Raw genomic sequence first — 16,080 nt, forward strand, 5'->3', positions numbered from 1 at the left:
ACTCCTCTTTCGATTCAGAGGATGATCGTGTATCTTTCTCAGGACACACATTTACACACTGCGTGGTCTATCAACACACCGTGGAAACCCTACCGCCATCCTGTACTTACAGCTTGTGATGGAACTCAGTGTCGCGGTAGAACGCACTTCTTCAAATGCAGCAAGATATTATTGTATTTTGTGTTAGCATTGTATTTTGAGTTAGCACTACTTGGAATTCAGTCATTCAATTCATATCACAAAATATAACTGGGCAGATACCGTTGTCAAACAACGTCACATGCACCCGTTTATAAGCAAAAATAGTATACCAGATGTTCTTCTCCAGGATTGGCTGATCGGTTGTTAACGGAAGGGATTTACAGGAAATATGGCTACCCTGTCTGTTGGAGAGCCTCAAGAGATGGAAGGTGAGTGAATATTTGAGATGTGTTTGCCAGCAACACATATCAATCTAAATTGTTTAGCACCGTAACTAAACAAACATATCTTGCTAGCTAGGTGTTTACTACAAGTTGTTGTTAAATTGCCTTTCTATCCTCAGCAGGCTAGGCTACCTAGGCTAACATAGCTAAGCTAGATACCAGCTGGGTAGCTAAGTAGCACGCTTGCTAAATAGTTCTTGGCTGGCTAGCTAGCTCTCCACCTCTGTTTACTGATTTAGTGGCCAACTTAGTGTTGTCATGGTGATTTATACAATTGCGATAAGCTTTAGCTCTAAACCAGCTAGCCACATATTTTAGGACACGTAAGCTAGCTAGCACTAGCAGTCACACTGCCAGTCTTCAGAATGTCTACCCCAATTTGTTTAGCTACTTCAAGCTAATATATTCTAGCTTTGTAGCTAATGAACAATGAGCCATAGCTTGAATGCCACTGTGTGGCTGGCTATTCAGTACCAACAGTGAATACTTCAGTCTTCTTACATAAATCCTTACAGAATCTTACATACATGCAAACATTTTGGAAAACAAGCTACTATTGCTTTGTGATGCATGACCCCACACACTGTGATTACAAGCGCGATGGCAAAATGGACACTCATGCTTAAACTCTCGTGCTCTTGAAACCAAGAGATTCAACGTTGCGGGTGTTTGTGCTCAGTCATTGTTTTTTGCTGAATTGACCATCTTCACTACCGTTTATCGTGTCTTTTTGTAGTGGATCGAAGGGGTGAGTCTGAGGAGTCTGGAGACGATGACACTAGAAGGAAGAGCCTCAATGGAGAGGTGGACCCCAACCTGCCTTCTAGTACAGGTAAAGCACTACACACCCCACAGACAGAATGACACACTAAAATGAAGGGTGTACAGTAGAGCAAAGGGTCTGTAAACACAATAGCTTTGAATATGACCTATATTACACATGTTTTCTCTCTGTCTTCCTTTAATTATCTTTGTAGTCAAAGAGGAGTCTCCAGTTGATATGGATACCATAACTTTGGATCCTGAAGAAGAGGTGAGGGAAAGGAAATGCCAGTCTGTCTTTCATGCCAGTCTGTTTCCAACTGCATCTAATTGTCCTTTATATTATACAATTATCGCAACTGAACACTTAATGTCCATTACTGTCTTGTTCCCAGGATGTTGATCTTGTACACTGTCGGATAGGCAAGATTGAGGGATTAGAGGTGCTGCAGAAGGCCAAGGTTTGTTGGAATTTATGTGTTTAGTTGAGTCCAATTTCTAGGCCACACAGGCTAATGATAGTTTTTCTTTATAATTCTATGTTTCTGCATGTTAATTTAGACACTCTCCCTACGTCAAAACCTAATAAAAAAAATTGAGAATCTGGAAAGTTTAATCTCACTTCGGGAGCTAGATCTCTATGACAACCAGATCCGCAAACTGGAGAACCTGCAGAACCTCACAGAGCTTGAGTGAGTATGAATGGGTTGGCAGCAGACACACTACTAAAGAATTGCCTCACATATACATTGGTCTTCTCTGTTGTTTTTGTTTGTGAAATGAAAAAGGAAACATGTTGCTGTCAATTGCCAATTTCAGTGCTGTATGATGTGTTTCCCAATAAACATATTTCAAAAGAATTGCCTCACATACACCCCATTTGCCACCACATAACTCTGATGGAGATTTATGTTGATAGCCAGCTGGACCTGTCCTTCAACCTCCTGAGAAAGATTGAGAGTCTGGAGAGTCAGACCCCCCTGAAGAAGCTCTTCCTACTGCACAACAAGATCAGTTCCATAACCAACCTGGAACATCTGACTGGCCTAGAGATGCTGGAGCTGGGCTCCAATCGCATTCGGGTGAGAAGGCTGGGGCAAGTGGGAAGGGTGGCATGTGTCTGTTATAGAATCAAGGTAATTGACTGGCAGCATGCAAACTTGTACAGTATTGCAGATTGATTTACAGACTCATAAAATACAGTTCATAAAAATGTGCGGTCTCCCCCTCATAGGGTCATCATGAATGACACAATCACCTTTAACCAATCACATAATTCCATCTTCTGTATGTCATTATCATTCGCTAAAATGGTTAAAGCAATTTTCATGCAGCCCATTTTGTGTTTTTACAGGTCATAGAGAACTTGGACACATTGGCATCTTTACAAAGTTTGTTTCTTGGCACCAATAAGATTACTCAGCTTCAGCACTTGGAGGGTCTACATAACCTTACAGTTCTCAGCATCCAGGTAGATAGAAAACTGTTACAAATGGGACACTTGAATTGCAATTGGTAAAAAGAGAGGGGGGGAAACATCCAAAACCCTCAGTTGAAATAGTCCTTTCACAAATGTTGGCATATAAAACTGTGCTACAGTGCTTTTTTCTGGCAACACTGAAATAGCGTTCCATTCTAGGTTGTTTAACCCTTGTGTTCTTTTCGGATCATTCTGACCCATCAGTCATTTTGACCCACCGTCGTATTGCGACAACTTTACCGCATACAAAAACAAAGTGAAGCATTTTCTTTTAACCGTTGGGCTGTCTCAGACCCCCCACATTGCAAAGGTTAAAAGAAAATTATTTGTATTTGTTTTTGTATTGGGTAAACACAACGATGGTTCGTTATGAACCTTTGGGTCATGTGACCCGAAGGCAGCACAAGGGTTAAAAGGTAAGAGTAATGAATAATAATAACAATTTTGTGTGTGTGAAAGTGAGGTCCCGTATCTTCTTCTGTCCAGAGTAACCGCATCACTAAGATTGAAGGTCTGCAGTGCCTGGTCAACCTGAAGGAGCTCTATCTGAGTCACAATGGTATTGAGGTCATGGAAGGTCTAGAAAACAATGTGAGTTGTATGCACCAACAGCACATCATGCAGTTCTCAACTTCACATTGGTATAACATCTGACAATGTTAATGTCAGAGGGACGGTTAAGTTTGTCAAATGGAAAACACACTTAATCCGTAACTGTAAACGTGAGAATGACAAAAAGATTTTTGATTGTCTTTTGGTAGAAAAAGCTGACTACTTTGGATATCGCAGCCAATAGGATAAAAAAAATTGAAAACATAAGCCATTTAATGGATCTCCAGGAATTCTGGGTAAGGATGAAATTAATGGGGTTAAGAACATCATTGTGTATTGAAAGACCAGAATCAAAAAATGTCTTAGGTCCTGTTTTTTGTCTCACTCACACATACTCAGATGAACGACAATCAGATAGAAAACTGGTCAGATCTGGACGAGTTGAAGAATGCTAAAACTCTCGAGACGGTCTACCTTGAGAGGAATCCGTTACAGAAGGACCCTCAGTACAGGCGAAAGATTATGCTGGCACTGCCCTCTGTACGCCAGATTGATGCCACCTTCATCCGCTTCTAAACTGTCACACTACGCACCCATGCCAGCCCAACCTCACAATGTGTCAATGCTTACTGTTCTGCCCTCAAAGATGGACCTCTTGTTCAATTCCACTCTCCATCACAGACACAAACATGAACATATACAAGCCCATAATCAAACCATCAATTATTATGGATCACCTGCTTAGCACGCAACCATGCATGTTAACACATAAACAAATTGAGCTATGCTATTTTGTAAAAATGTATTCATTTATTGGCCTGAATATGGACTAGTAGTGTCAGATGTTAAAATAAGCACATCTGTCAACCCACTTTGTCCATAGCATGTGGGATGAGGTAGGGGATGAATGCCTCTGTAGCCTCTAACCCCCACACCCCTCCCATGTGTTCTACAGTATATGATCAGAGAGGATGTGAATCCTTTTTTATCTCTGAATTGTTGAAACAACCCCCTGGCTTGAGCTGTGAAGAGTATTTAACTACTGTACATTTTTGTCAGACATGATGGGGTGAGTCTCACAAGGTGCACACTGAGCATTAAATACTTATGTTGTATAATAATGTTGTAAAGGTTATGATATTACAGCAACCCTTGCTATCTGTGGGAAATCAGCCCCTGGCGTTACCTGCTCACATAGGAAGTTGGTACTTAAAAGTTGGTTTTGGTTGCACTGAACAGTCCACATACATACAAACATGCTTATTCACTCAGTAAAGTCTGTTGTGTAAATGCACTTGACTAAAGAGTGTGTTTGATTTAACCATGTTATTAAATGCTACAGCTTTTGTATGTGACTCAATTTCTGCATCTTAAACAAATAAAATGTTGATTTGAGGTAAGGTTGCCTTTGGGACACATGTAGGGGGTAGCATAGGGAGGCTACTTCAAAACAGCACTCTTCTCCATTGGTAGGGAGGCCACTTCATAACAGCACTCTACTCCATTGGTAGGAAGGACACCCAACAGTGACATTTTGACCATTGTAAAATGGCACCTTATAGGGGCACTGCATTGCGTTTTCTCGAAGGGCACTCATGAAGACATGTTATTGTATTGTCTTGCTCTAGACTAGAGGACACATTGTCATAATTTATTGCATGAAAGGGCATCCTGGGCACTCAAGCATTTTCCCCATGTGAATGGCAGCCAATAAGGGCACTTACTCTAGTTTTTGCCACTACAGGCCACTTGAGCAATGCTTTTTCAACCATGGGGACACCGAGCGTGTAAATGTCCGACAGGGTTTAGAGTTGTCATCACATTTCACTTTTTTGGTTAGTTTTACAAGCGCCAGTTGACTGCACTTGAACTACATTTACATTTAGTCATTTTTGAACGGATGAACTAAATGTTTTGAATTAAATGTTATCAAAAATAAAGTAGCTTCAAATGTTATTTATCAATGTCATTTACTACCAATAAACGCCTCTCTGGTGGTGGGTAAACATAATGCATATTTCCTTAGAGCCTAAGAAAATACATTACCCACAATTCAACACATCTTTGTGTCGATTAGTGCAGAACAGTGGTGCGCAAGCGCACCCTTTAAGTTGTTGTTAGTGGCGGTAAGATGGCGGCGCTCGGAGATGCATCAGCTCCGGGGGTGAATGGGTTAATACAACAATTCACAGCTATTACAGGTAATGATTAAATTGCGTTTTATTTCTACTGTTAGCTTATTCTACACTATTCTCCAAAAAATCATTCCGCACATCCATCTCAGAAAACGTGCACGAGCTCAGGTGGGGCATCAGTGTCTACTGCCCCCTCTGTCATTAGGGGAAAAAAGTGAAACGATAGCTAGCCAGCTTGATCGCGACGCTATCTTACCACCGTCAGTGTGGTCTCTACAGTAGCTAGATAGGAATATAAACTTGCAAACTCAGAAATAGAAATGTTCCGACATAGCCAAGTGTCATATAACAACAATGTCTACTGCAAAAGTGACTTACTAGTTTCTTAAAAACTCACTTGGATGAAAGAGTAGTGCGTATATCTATCATGCTAGCTCTCAGCCTACCTCATTTAGCAAGCTAACAAACGTTATGGAATGGACGTCGTCGGATGATGTGCAACATTTTCTTTCACGATTAGCTAGGTAGCGTAGCTAGCGTAGCTGGCTAGCTCCGCCCCGATACAACTGTGGGTTGTTGAAAATGAAACGCCCGGACGACAGTGTTCAAGGAAAATAAAGCATTACGTTGGCTAGCTACCGACACCTCCCTGACCTGTTAAACAGATACACAAGGTGAATAAAGTTGCACGGCCAAATAAACATTGTGAAGTGGTAGTGGACACAAGCTTTATCTCCCATACAATACTTTGAAAGTGAAGTGTGCATTGGGCATGCGCTGTCGAGATGTAAAACTATGCACATAACACGCATCTGTCAGACCTAACTAAACGCATGTTAGAACATATAGGTAAAATAAATCAACATCTTATACAATAATATGAGAAATGATATACTGTTCATTTGTACATTGGTCAACAGAGAAAGTGTGCTGCAATACTGACCCAAATCAACTTTGATATTATTTAAAACATTATTAATAATATATTTTCGGTAATATTGGCCTTGAATGCTTTTACCTCAATAATTGAATGTGTAGTCTTATTGGTTTAACACTTTGTATGCTATTCCCAGGGGCAACAGAGAGTGTAGGGAAGCATATGCTGGAGGCATGCAACAACAACCTAGAGATGGCAGTGACCATGTTTCTAGATGGAGGGGGGATTGCAGAGGAGCCCAGCACCAGCTCCAGTTCAGCAGCAGCCTCCAGCAGCAGAGTTCCCCCCACAGAGTAAGCAGATGTTCTGCTCCATTTGGTCAACGACTATATTTCTGTATTCAGCATAATTTTGATTTATGTACTCTTTCCATGGTAGCTGTCAAGGCCTTTTGTTATATGATACTCTGTGTGTTTGTGTTTGAACAGAATTCCAGAATCTTAAATCGTCATCCCTTGTTTTCACAGTGATGATGTACGGGCGCCTATTCCCCAAAAGCAGGACATACTGGTGGAGCCAGAGCCACTGTTTGGAGGTAAAGTATCATCATAAATGTAATCACACACAATCCATGCTCAATCCAATGAGTTTTTCATGTCTGCTATACACTTTGCATGTATGTCATAATCTAAATGTATAATGTATATCACTTTGGATAAAAGCAACTGCTAAAGGGTGAAAATGTAATGTGTGTGTGGTGTGTGATGCTGTAAAAATGATTTTTCTACATGTCCCTTATGGTTGTGTTTGAAATGTGGTCAAAACACTATTACTTCATAATTATCACTATCCCTTTCTCTTTCTGGCCCTGAAGTGCCAAAGCGTAGAAGACCAGCTCGGTCCATATTTGACGGCTTCCGGGACTTCCAAACAGAAACCAGTACGTAAAGACCCATTCTGTTTCCCTTGCTCTCTCTCTGTCTCTCCCCCTCTCGTTAATCTATCACTCACTCTCTGAGTCTGTATATGGTGTCTGTGTCCTCTATCAGTCCGACAGGAGCAGGAGTTGAGGAACGGCAGTGCGGTAGACAAGAAGCTGAGTACCCTGGCAGACCTGTTCCGCCCCCCTATTGAGCTCATGCACAAAGGCAGTTTTGAGACGGTGAGAAGCCTTCCTGGCCAGAAATTCTAGCACCCTGAGCTTCAATGTTTACTGTTGACAAATCTGATTTTCTTCTTATGAAAATGCAGAATTATGTAGAGCTTGTGTACCTGCTTGTTGATTTCAGTTTAGTTGCAGCCAATAAGGTGTAGCATTTAATTATTTGTATATTTACATAGTAATAAATATTATTTATTGTTGTTCTCATGGGTTAGGCACCATAGTCAAAAGAAAAACACCATGGTCTCGTAACTCTGTTCCAGTGCTGGGTACTAGGTAGCGGTGTAACGATACACTCATCTCACGATTCGATGTATACTGGGTTCACGATACAATACGTATCACAATTAACAGTGAGGGAAAAAATAATTTGATCCCCTGATTATTTTGTACGCCCACTGACAAAGAAATGATCAGTCTAGAATTTTAATTGTAGGTTTATTTGAACAGTGAGAGACAGAAGAGCAACAAAGAAATCCAGAAAACACATGTCAAAATTGTTATAAATTAGTGCTGTCAGTTAAACGCATTATTAACGGTGTTAACGCAAACCCATTTTAACGGCATCAATTTTTTTATCACAAGATTAACGTTATTTTTGGCCTAGCAAACTTTGTAGTTTTTTTCACATGCTGTTGCAACAACTAGCGACGTGAGAAAAACTACAACACCACACCGGATCTAGCTAAACCGGAAACAAAACAACAGGCACGCCACAAACACTTGTTTGGGCTTGCGAGCCGGTTAAAGAGTAGTAGGCTAATGTCACGTTTTGAGTGGATGGCGAGCACGAGACGAATTGGTTGCCAAATGGTTCCATTGACAAGACCAAAGTGATCTGTGTGTTTTTGTCGTTGTGAACTGAGCTATCGTCGCAGCACGTCCAGTCTGAAATACCACTTGATGGCCAAGCACACAGCTGATGCTAATTCTCCGCCCCCTTGTCAAAGCCAGGCGATTGCAATGTTGTTTTCAATTTAAAAAAAACACATTTACCCTAAGCAAGCCGATCCACGTTTCCATGTTGATAAGAGCATTAAAAAAAAGATAATGGGGGGGGAAAAAATCAAGGGACATTTAGAATAGATAAAAATGTGCGATTAATTGCGAGTTAACTATGACATTAATGCGATTAAATATTTGAATCGTTTGACAGCACTGATTTGCTTTTTAATGAGTGAAATAAGTATTTGACCCCTCTGCAAAACATGACTTAGTACTTGTTGGCAAAACCCTTGTTGGCAATCACAGAGGTGAGACGTTTCTTGTAGTTGGCCACCAGGTTTGCACACATCTCAGGAGGGATTTTGTCCCACTCCTCTTTGCAGATCTTCTCCAAGTCATTACGGTTTTGAGACTGACATTTGGCAACTCAAACCTTCAGCTCCCTCCACAGATTTTCTATGGGATTAAGGCTAGGCCACTCCAGGACCTTAATGTACTTCTTGAGCCACTCCTTTTGTTGCCTTGGCCGTGTGTTTTGGGTCCTTGTCATGCTGGAATACCCATCCACAACCCATTTTCAATGCCCTGGCTGAGGAAAGGAGGTTCTCACCTAATATTTGACGGTACGTGGCCCCGTCCACCGTCCCTTTGATGCGGTGAAGTTGTCCTGTCCCCTTAGCAGAAAAACACCCCCAAAGCATAATGTTTCCACCTCCGTGTTTGACGGTGGGGATGGTGTTCTTGGATCATAGGCAGCATTCCTCCTCCTCCAAACACGGCGAGTTGAGTTGATGCCAAAGAGCTTGATTTTGGTCTCATCTGACCACAAGACTTTTACCCAGTTCTCCTCTGAATCATTCAGATGTTCATTGGCAAACTTCAGACGGGCCTGTACAAGTTCTTTCTTGAGCAGGGGCACCTTGCGGGCGCTGCAGGATTTCAGTCCTTAACGGCATAGTGTTACCAATTGTATTCATGGTCCCAGCTGCCTCGAGATCATTGACAAGATCTCCCGTGTAGTTCTGGGCTGATTCCTCACCGCTCTCATGATCATTGCAACTCCACGAGGTGAGATCTTGCATGGAGCCCCAGACCGAGAGGGAGATTGACAGTTATTTTGTGTTTCTTCCATTTGCGAATAATCGCACCAACTGTTGTCACCTTCTCACCAAGCTACTTGGTGATGGTCTTGTAGCCCATTCCAGCCTTGTGTAGGTCTACAATGTTGTCCTTGACATCCTTGGACAGCTCTTTGGTCTTGGCCATGGTGGAGAGTTTGGAATCTGATTGATTGCTTCTGTGGACAGGTGTATTTTATACAGGTAACATACTGAGATTAGGAGGACTCCCTTTAAGAGTGTGTTCCTAATCTCATATCGTTACCTGTATAAAAGACATCTAGGAGCCAGAAATCTTTCCGATTGAGAGGGATCAAATACTTATTTCACTCATTAAAATGCAAATCAATGTAAAAAAAAAAATGTAGATGCATTTTTCTGGATTTTTTGTTGTTGTTCTGTTTCTCACTGTTCAAATAAACCTACCATTAAAATTCTAGACTGATCATTTCTTTGTCAGTGGGCAAACGTGCAAAATCAGCAGGGGATCAAATTATTTTTTCCCTTACTGTATATCTTTTTTAATGAAACTGAAATTCAATTAAAAGATTTATTTCCAAGACATCAATGTTCAATAACTTTCTTTGTTGTACATACAACTTAGTTAACTCAGTTCAAGCCATTACTGTGAATGCACGCGTGACGCAGGTGCAGAGGAGGTCGCATGCTGGTAGCTCAACCAATAGGATAAAACGGACATCATATTGTAAAAATGTTGTATAACTCTACGATATTGTAACATTTTTGCATTGCGATTATATTGTGCCGCAATATATTGTTACACCCCAGTACTAGTACAACAAGGGACTAGAAACCATTGTTGTCATGAATGTTGTCTCTTCTCCCTGTAGGCAAAAGACTGCGGTCAACTGGAGAACAAATGGTTAATGATCAACATCCAGAATGTGCAGGATTTTGCCTGCCAGTGCCTGAATAGGGATGTGTGGAGTAACGATGCTGTGAGGACCATCATCAGAGAGCATTTCATATTTTGGCAGGTACGAGTACAGTATTTGGGGATTCCAGACACACTTGCAAACAAACAGGTTGTTTTCCCCTCTCTAACGTGATCCTATGGGTGTGGGTTTGTGTGTGTTCTCACAGGTGTACCACGACAGTGAAGAGGGACAGAGATATATCCAGTTCTATAAGTTGAACAAGTTTCCCTATATATCCATCTTGGACCCCCGCACAGGTGAGCACCCCTGGGAATGGACCACACAGTTATCTCCTCTCCTACCTGGCTGGTAGCTAACAGAGCTTGCCACTTAACATGCAAGAGTGTTCACATGGTGTCACTCTTAGTTCGTTAGCAACACATATTTGGTAGTTATACTGTCTTGTGCAGCATGGCTTGCTGTTGATAAAGTATAATAGATATTCGTACCCTCTAGATAGAGGGGGAATACGTTTCTGTGTATGTCTACAAATGCCTGCTCATTATGGGGCTACTATTTGGAAGGGTTTATTTGATTTCAATATTTCTGCTTGTGTTTTAACAACAAACAGCTCTCCGGGTTCATTTTCAAGGGTTTGACTGGGAAGTGGGCAGCCAGGTTATAGCCGCAACTTCTGTGCTCCTTGAGCTAGCAGTCTTTTGACAGAGGCACCGTATCACTGTGCAGTGGCTGCTTACCTCCTGCACCAAGCAGCAGGCTCGGAAATAGAAAGTCATGTGACAGTGGGACGTCACTCTTTGACTAGAGACCACTTCAGATTTCATCCTGACATTTGTCTGCAGGTCAGAAGATGGTGGAGTGGAACCAGCTGGACGTTGCGTCCTTCCTTGAGCAAGTGACGGGGTTCCTGACGGAACATGGCCAACTCGACGGCCCATCCAGCCAAGCACCCCCTGCCAAACGTGCTCGCTCGGTAGGTTTCCGTTCCGTCTCTGTCTGTCTGTGTGTCTCTCTGTCTTTCTGTTGGCTCTATATGTTGGTCTGTCTATCTGCTCTACACTATCCATATTTTATTTAGTTTGGTCCCACTTTGCTCTCTTTCACTGTGTCATAAAATTGGTATATCTCTCCCCATTTTGCTTTTAATATGCCTTATGTCTGTGTGCCTTAGGAGAGTCTGATAGATGCCAGTGAGGACAGTCAGCTTGAAGCAGCCATCCGAGCCTCCCTCCAAGAAACCCACTATGACTCGTCCTTCGCCCCGGATCCCCCAGACTCCCCCCGATCCGAAGACGACTCGGACGCAGAGCCCTTTACCGATAGCGAGGGCGTCATCTCTGTTGACTGCTCTGACAACGAGACAGCAGAGGTCCAGGAGGAGGGCAGCTCCTTGAGTCAACATAACCCTGCTGGACAAGCCAATCCTACTCCCACTGTCCTGCCGTCTCTCCGACCCGACAGCCCTCCAACTCGTCACAGGAAGTCACCATCTAAAGAGAATAACCACAGGAAAGAAGAGAGCAAAAAGAACCACCTAGAACCTCTGGTGCCTGGGCCCAGTTGTTCCCAGCCTGACCCAGACTCGGAGCATTGTTTGGGGGAGAACCATCGCACTTCAAGTAGCTCCAGACCTGCTAAGACCAGCACCACAGAACCCTATGACCTTGACTGCCTTGACGACAATGGTACGCTTAATGTGTTTGTCGTCTTTGACTTTTAGAATCCTTTCACATATTGTGTGTTTTGGTAATATACACAGCATGAAGTAGGCCAATTACAGCACAGTCTGATGTGTGTTTCCAGGTCCTAAAACCAGACTGATGCTTCGCTACCCGGATGGACAAAGAGAGCAGATTGCCCTGTCATCTAATGCCAAGCTTATGGTGAGAATGCTCTCCTGGATGTTGAATATACACATTGATTTCAGTTTTCTGTTGGGAAACACCTCATGTATATCTATCTATAATTCCAGGAATTGTGTCTGTCTCTGTGTGTATGTCTGTGGCTCAATAATCTTGCGAATCGTGCATTGTAGAAAGTTGAAAATGGGCAGATGTATTGCTCAGGACCTGAGGAGGTGCCGTGCCGTGTGGGATGTTGTTTGGATGAGCTGTTCACGAAACATCAGCCTAAAAATGCATGCATTGCCTCACAGGCACTTTATGCAAAAACTCTACTTGCCGGCACCTTCATGCTCTATGTATGCCACCTGAACCAGTTGCCAATCAGTTTTTAATTCAACAAATCACTTCATAGTATTATAAGAGGGGAGGTACACAAGCAACTCACACTCCATCCATTTGTTCAGTAGCCTACGGTTTTGCCCTATACTACAGGGATCACACTCACTAAGAAGCAAATTTTCTCATTGCTGTTACAGCGCAGATAACGCTTGCACAGTTTGAATCAACTGTTTTCAAAGTGTTTTTTTTATGGATGAAATGCTGGCTGGCTAACTAACAGCAAGACAATAAATGGGTACTTTATTTTTAGTATAGATAAGTGAATGTTATGTGAATGGCACTAACATTTCATAAGTAACATTTGTACACATGTCCCCCCTCCTCTCCTCCCAGGCCTTGGTGAGACACGTCCAAAGGAAGGGTTATCCCAACGAACGCTTTGAGCTCGTCACCAACTTCCCTAGACGGAAGCTGGCTCACTTGGACTATGACATCACACTGCAGGAGGCGGGACTTTGTCCGCAAGAGACTGTATTTGTGCAGGAGAGGAATTAGCCCACTCTGAACTAGCCCTCATATCTATCTATATATGGTAGACATGTATGTCTCTGATCACCTGGGAGGATGGCAACACAGACCTCTCTTTTCTTCATTTTGGATGACCTTAGGCCACAGCCAGGACACCTGCTGGATGGACTTCACTTCCTACCATGCCACTGGGTGGAGTCCCTGGCCTGGGAACATTTGTCTCGAATGAGCACCCGTCATTGTGCACTGCCTGTGGCCAATTAAGATGTCATTGGTGGCATAGCCTTCCCTCTTTTATTGGACCCTGATGTTCTCTATTCTGATATACTTTTATTCTTAGACATACAGAGTATAATAGATTGAACATGCAATGAACAAAGTGTTCCAAATACTGTTAAGGCTGGTACATCAGCACCAGATTCTTCAAAAGCAAATTCTTCTGATTATTCAAAAGCGGGGCTCGACATCAGTGCTTATCCTCTTGTCCGGGACAAGCAAACTTTTGGGTGAATGAAAGTGGTATGCTGGGAAACTAAAAATCTATGTGATCATTTTTTTTCTAGAATTGACATAGCTTTGACGCTGCATGTTGTTAACAACTGACAAGTTAGTGTTTTTAAAGCAAGGACCAAACCACCTACATGTTGTGCTCGTGATCTCAGGTTTATTTCTCTGAGGTGTGCGTGCATTAGTTCAAATCAGATGTGCAGATTTTTTCGTTCAGTATCTAGGATGATGAAGATGATGATCCCATTTGTCATATGCCTTTGTTCTTTGTTATTATCACAGCATACCATTAACTGCCATCAAGTGTCTCCAATAAACAATACAGGCGCTAGTCCATAGTTGTTTCCCTGACAAAATGTTCAGCGCTTGACTTTCCAAGGTTACAGCTGTTCATTAGGCTATGTGATATGTCTTCAAAACAGTTAAGTGTCAACTGAAAGATTGTCTTAACATCTTTCAAAGCCCCTGATGAGGAGGGAAAACCAGGCAGAATTTGAGACATTTTGGGTAAGTCAAATGGCGAGCGGTAGATTACATATATTTTTTATAAACGACCAACCTATAACAAGTTGTTAGTTGAACGTTTTAGGAAAATAAATAGTTTCGAGAACCTTTTAAATAACAACTGAATTTCCTCTGCTTTTCTTTCTAAACATGTTTTGTAAAAGTGACTCAAGTTCTCAGACAATTACAAATGTAATTTGTCCAAAAAACAAGTACCTAAAAAGCTAATGTCGAGCCCTGCCAAGATATGTCAAACATCAAAGTGGTTAGGTGTCCAAATGTTAAATCATTGTAGTTTTTCTTAAATGTTAACCTAGGATCTTATCTCCTCCAAACCTGGAGGGGGGGGTGTGTGTATCATTTATCCCTGAATCACTAAATAACACTCATCTAGCCACTCTTCTATATTCTGGCATATGTCTGACTGGAGTGGATGCACAAAAAATGATCAATTCAAGAAGGATAACAAGAATGACATTTGTTTTATCAGGGCAGAAGGTGGAGATAATCCAACATATTCTGTGTCTTGTTAGAAGATGGGAACTGGTTTGGAATCTTAAGGGGTTTCTTTGAATTTCACAATGATGTGGGATGAGGTATGTTCCACTGTTGTTTCTACACTGTACAGGGATGATGGTGTAGAGACATGTAGTCTTAGTCTGTATCTTTTTTTATATTTTTATAAGTCATCCCCCATTTCCAAGAAAATATGCCAATTCTGAAATATAATCATCTAAACAAAGAGAACTGTGATTGATTTGGTCTGCTCCTGATCCAGGTCACTTTTTTTTGTTTACATCTGCATTCTTTGTTCTGCACTGATTGCAACACTCAACAGTTGTTTTTCAGATATCTCAATGTCATACAAAATTATAATATGTATGAACTTCATAATAGTAAGGCTGTGATGTGCCATGTCTAACCTAACAGGGAATAGGAAGGCTCTTCAATCTGTGTTTCCCCCATGCTGTAGAACACCTGTGCTGGGCAGAGGTTAGAGTAAATAAAAAGATGGATCAAACAAAGCTGATCAAACAAGGAAGGCCATTGACCCCCGATTGTCTCTAACCTTGTTTCCCTCACCTCAGTTCCTTGTCCCTCTCCTGAGAATTAAGGAAAACCAGGTAAGATGAGCCTGAACACTGGGAAGTGTAAACCTAAGGTGAATGGAGGACTTGAGAACTTGTGGGTTATGACTGTTGAGGTTCAAGTCCTTACTTTATGTAAGAATAATTGTGGTACCTGTCAATTTACCTGTGTTGCATTTCTGGGCTAGTTCTGAGAAGCCAGTCAATGGAAGTTAATGTGTGACCAGTGTGGCCTGATATCAAACAGCCCCCGCAGGAACAGCTTAGAAGCAGACTTTGGACCAAATACCCTCAGTCGTATTGGATAGAGTCTGACTACAGTTGCAAGTTAACATGTTTTCTATATTTACGCAAAAAGTCAGCTCAGATCTCTTTCCTTGTCTCTCATTTCTTGCAATGATCAGAAAGGGAGCATAAATCTCACAATGAAAGAAAAAGGTCTTTCATAGGAGAGATGGAGAAGGTGCTTTTTCATAGCCCAGGTTGCCCAAAAAGCGTAAGTCGTAAAGCTTCAATAGGTAACATTATAAAATTAAATATGAGAAGTATCATTCCCAATTCTTCCTCCAACCTTTTGAATGACAGTGATTTCTCAACATAAGCCAAGGAGGAAGGCTCGCCTCGCAAGAGAAGATAGGCTGGAACAGGATTGCTAGAACACAAATTGGGTGGAAAACTGCGGGCCTCTCCAAAATTTAAAATTGACTTTCCATTGGCACTGGATTGGAGCTTTGTGTTGCTAAACAACTCTCAGATAGCCTTATTTTTTCTGAAAAGATTATACCTATTGTCCCTTTAAATGCCCCAGAACTCAGAGAGCAAGAAAATAGGCTTTGTTTAAAGGCCATGGAAGTACCTTGGTTTGCACTGATGATTTCAGAAACAATACGTCAGCATCTTTACATGTAAATCAAG

General features: G+C 41.9%; 2 protein-coding genes across 2 annotated transcripts; both read left to right on the forward strand.

The window, feature by feature from the left end:
* Positions 1–307: 307 nt before the first annotated feature.
* ppp1r7 (protein phosphatase 1, regulatory (inhibitor) subunit 7) lies at positions 308–4,567 on the forward strand. Its single transcript, XM_067252602.1, has 10 exons — positions 308–410; positions 1,162–1,257; positions 1,403–1,458; positions 1,583–1,648; positions 1,749–1,879; positions 2,107–2,269; positions 2,542–2,658; positions 3,154–3,258; positions 3,429–3,515; positions 3,619–4,567. Exons 1-10 carry the CDS (start codon positions 371–373, stop codon positions 3,793–3,795), a joined length of 1,038 nt encoding a protein of 345 aa, XP_067108703.1. The 5' UTR covers positions 308–370; the 3' UTR covers positions 3,796–4,567.
* A 768-nt stretch (positions 4,568–5,335) lies between these two features.
* ubxn7 (UBX domain protein 7) lies at positions 5,336–13,904 on the forward strand. Its single transcript, XM_067253961.1, has 11 exons — positions 5,336–5,420; positions 6,428–6,584; positions 6,759–6,826; positions 7,106–7,171; positions 7,281–7,393; positions 10,308–10,454; positions 10,561–10,651; positions 11,198–11,328; positions 11,527–12,040; positions 12,159–12,238; positions 12,932–13,904. The coding sequence occupies exons 1-11, from the start codon at positions 5,351–5,353 to the stop codon at positions 13,091–13,093; spliced, it is 1,599 nt and encodes a 532-aa protein (XP_067110062.1). The 5' UTR covers positions 5,336–5,350; the 3' UTR covers positions 13,094–13,904.
* Positions 13,905–16,080: the final 2,176 nt, after the last annotated feature.

The sequence above is a fragment of the Osmerus mordax genome, chromosome 16 (genome assembly GCF_038355195.1).
Source record: "Osmerus mordax isolate fOsmMor3 chromosome 16, fOsmMor3.pri, whole genome shotgun sequence".
Taxonomy (NCBI): Eukaryota; Metazoa; Chordata; class Actinopteri; order Osmeriformes; family Osmeridae; genus Osmerus; species Osmerus mordax.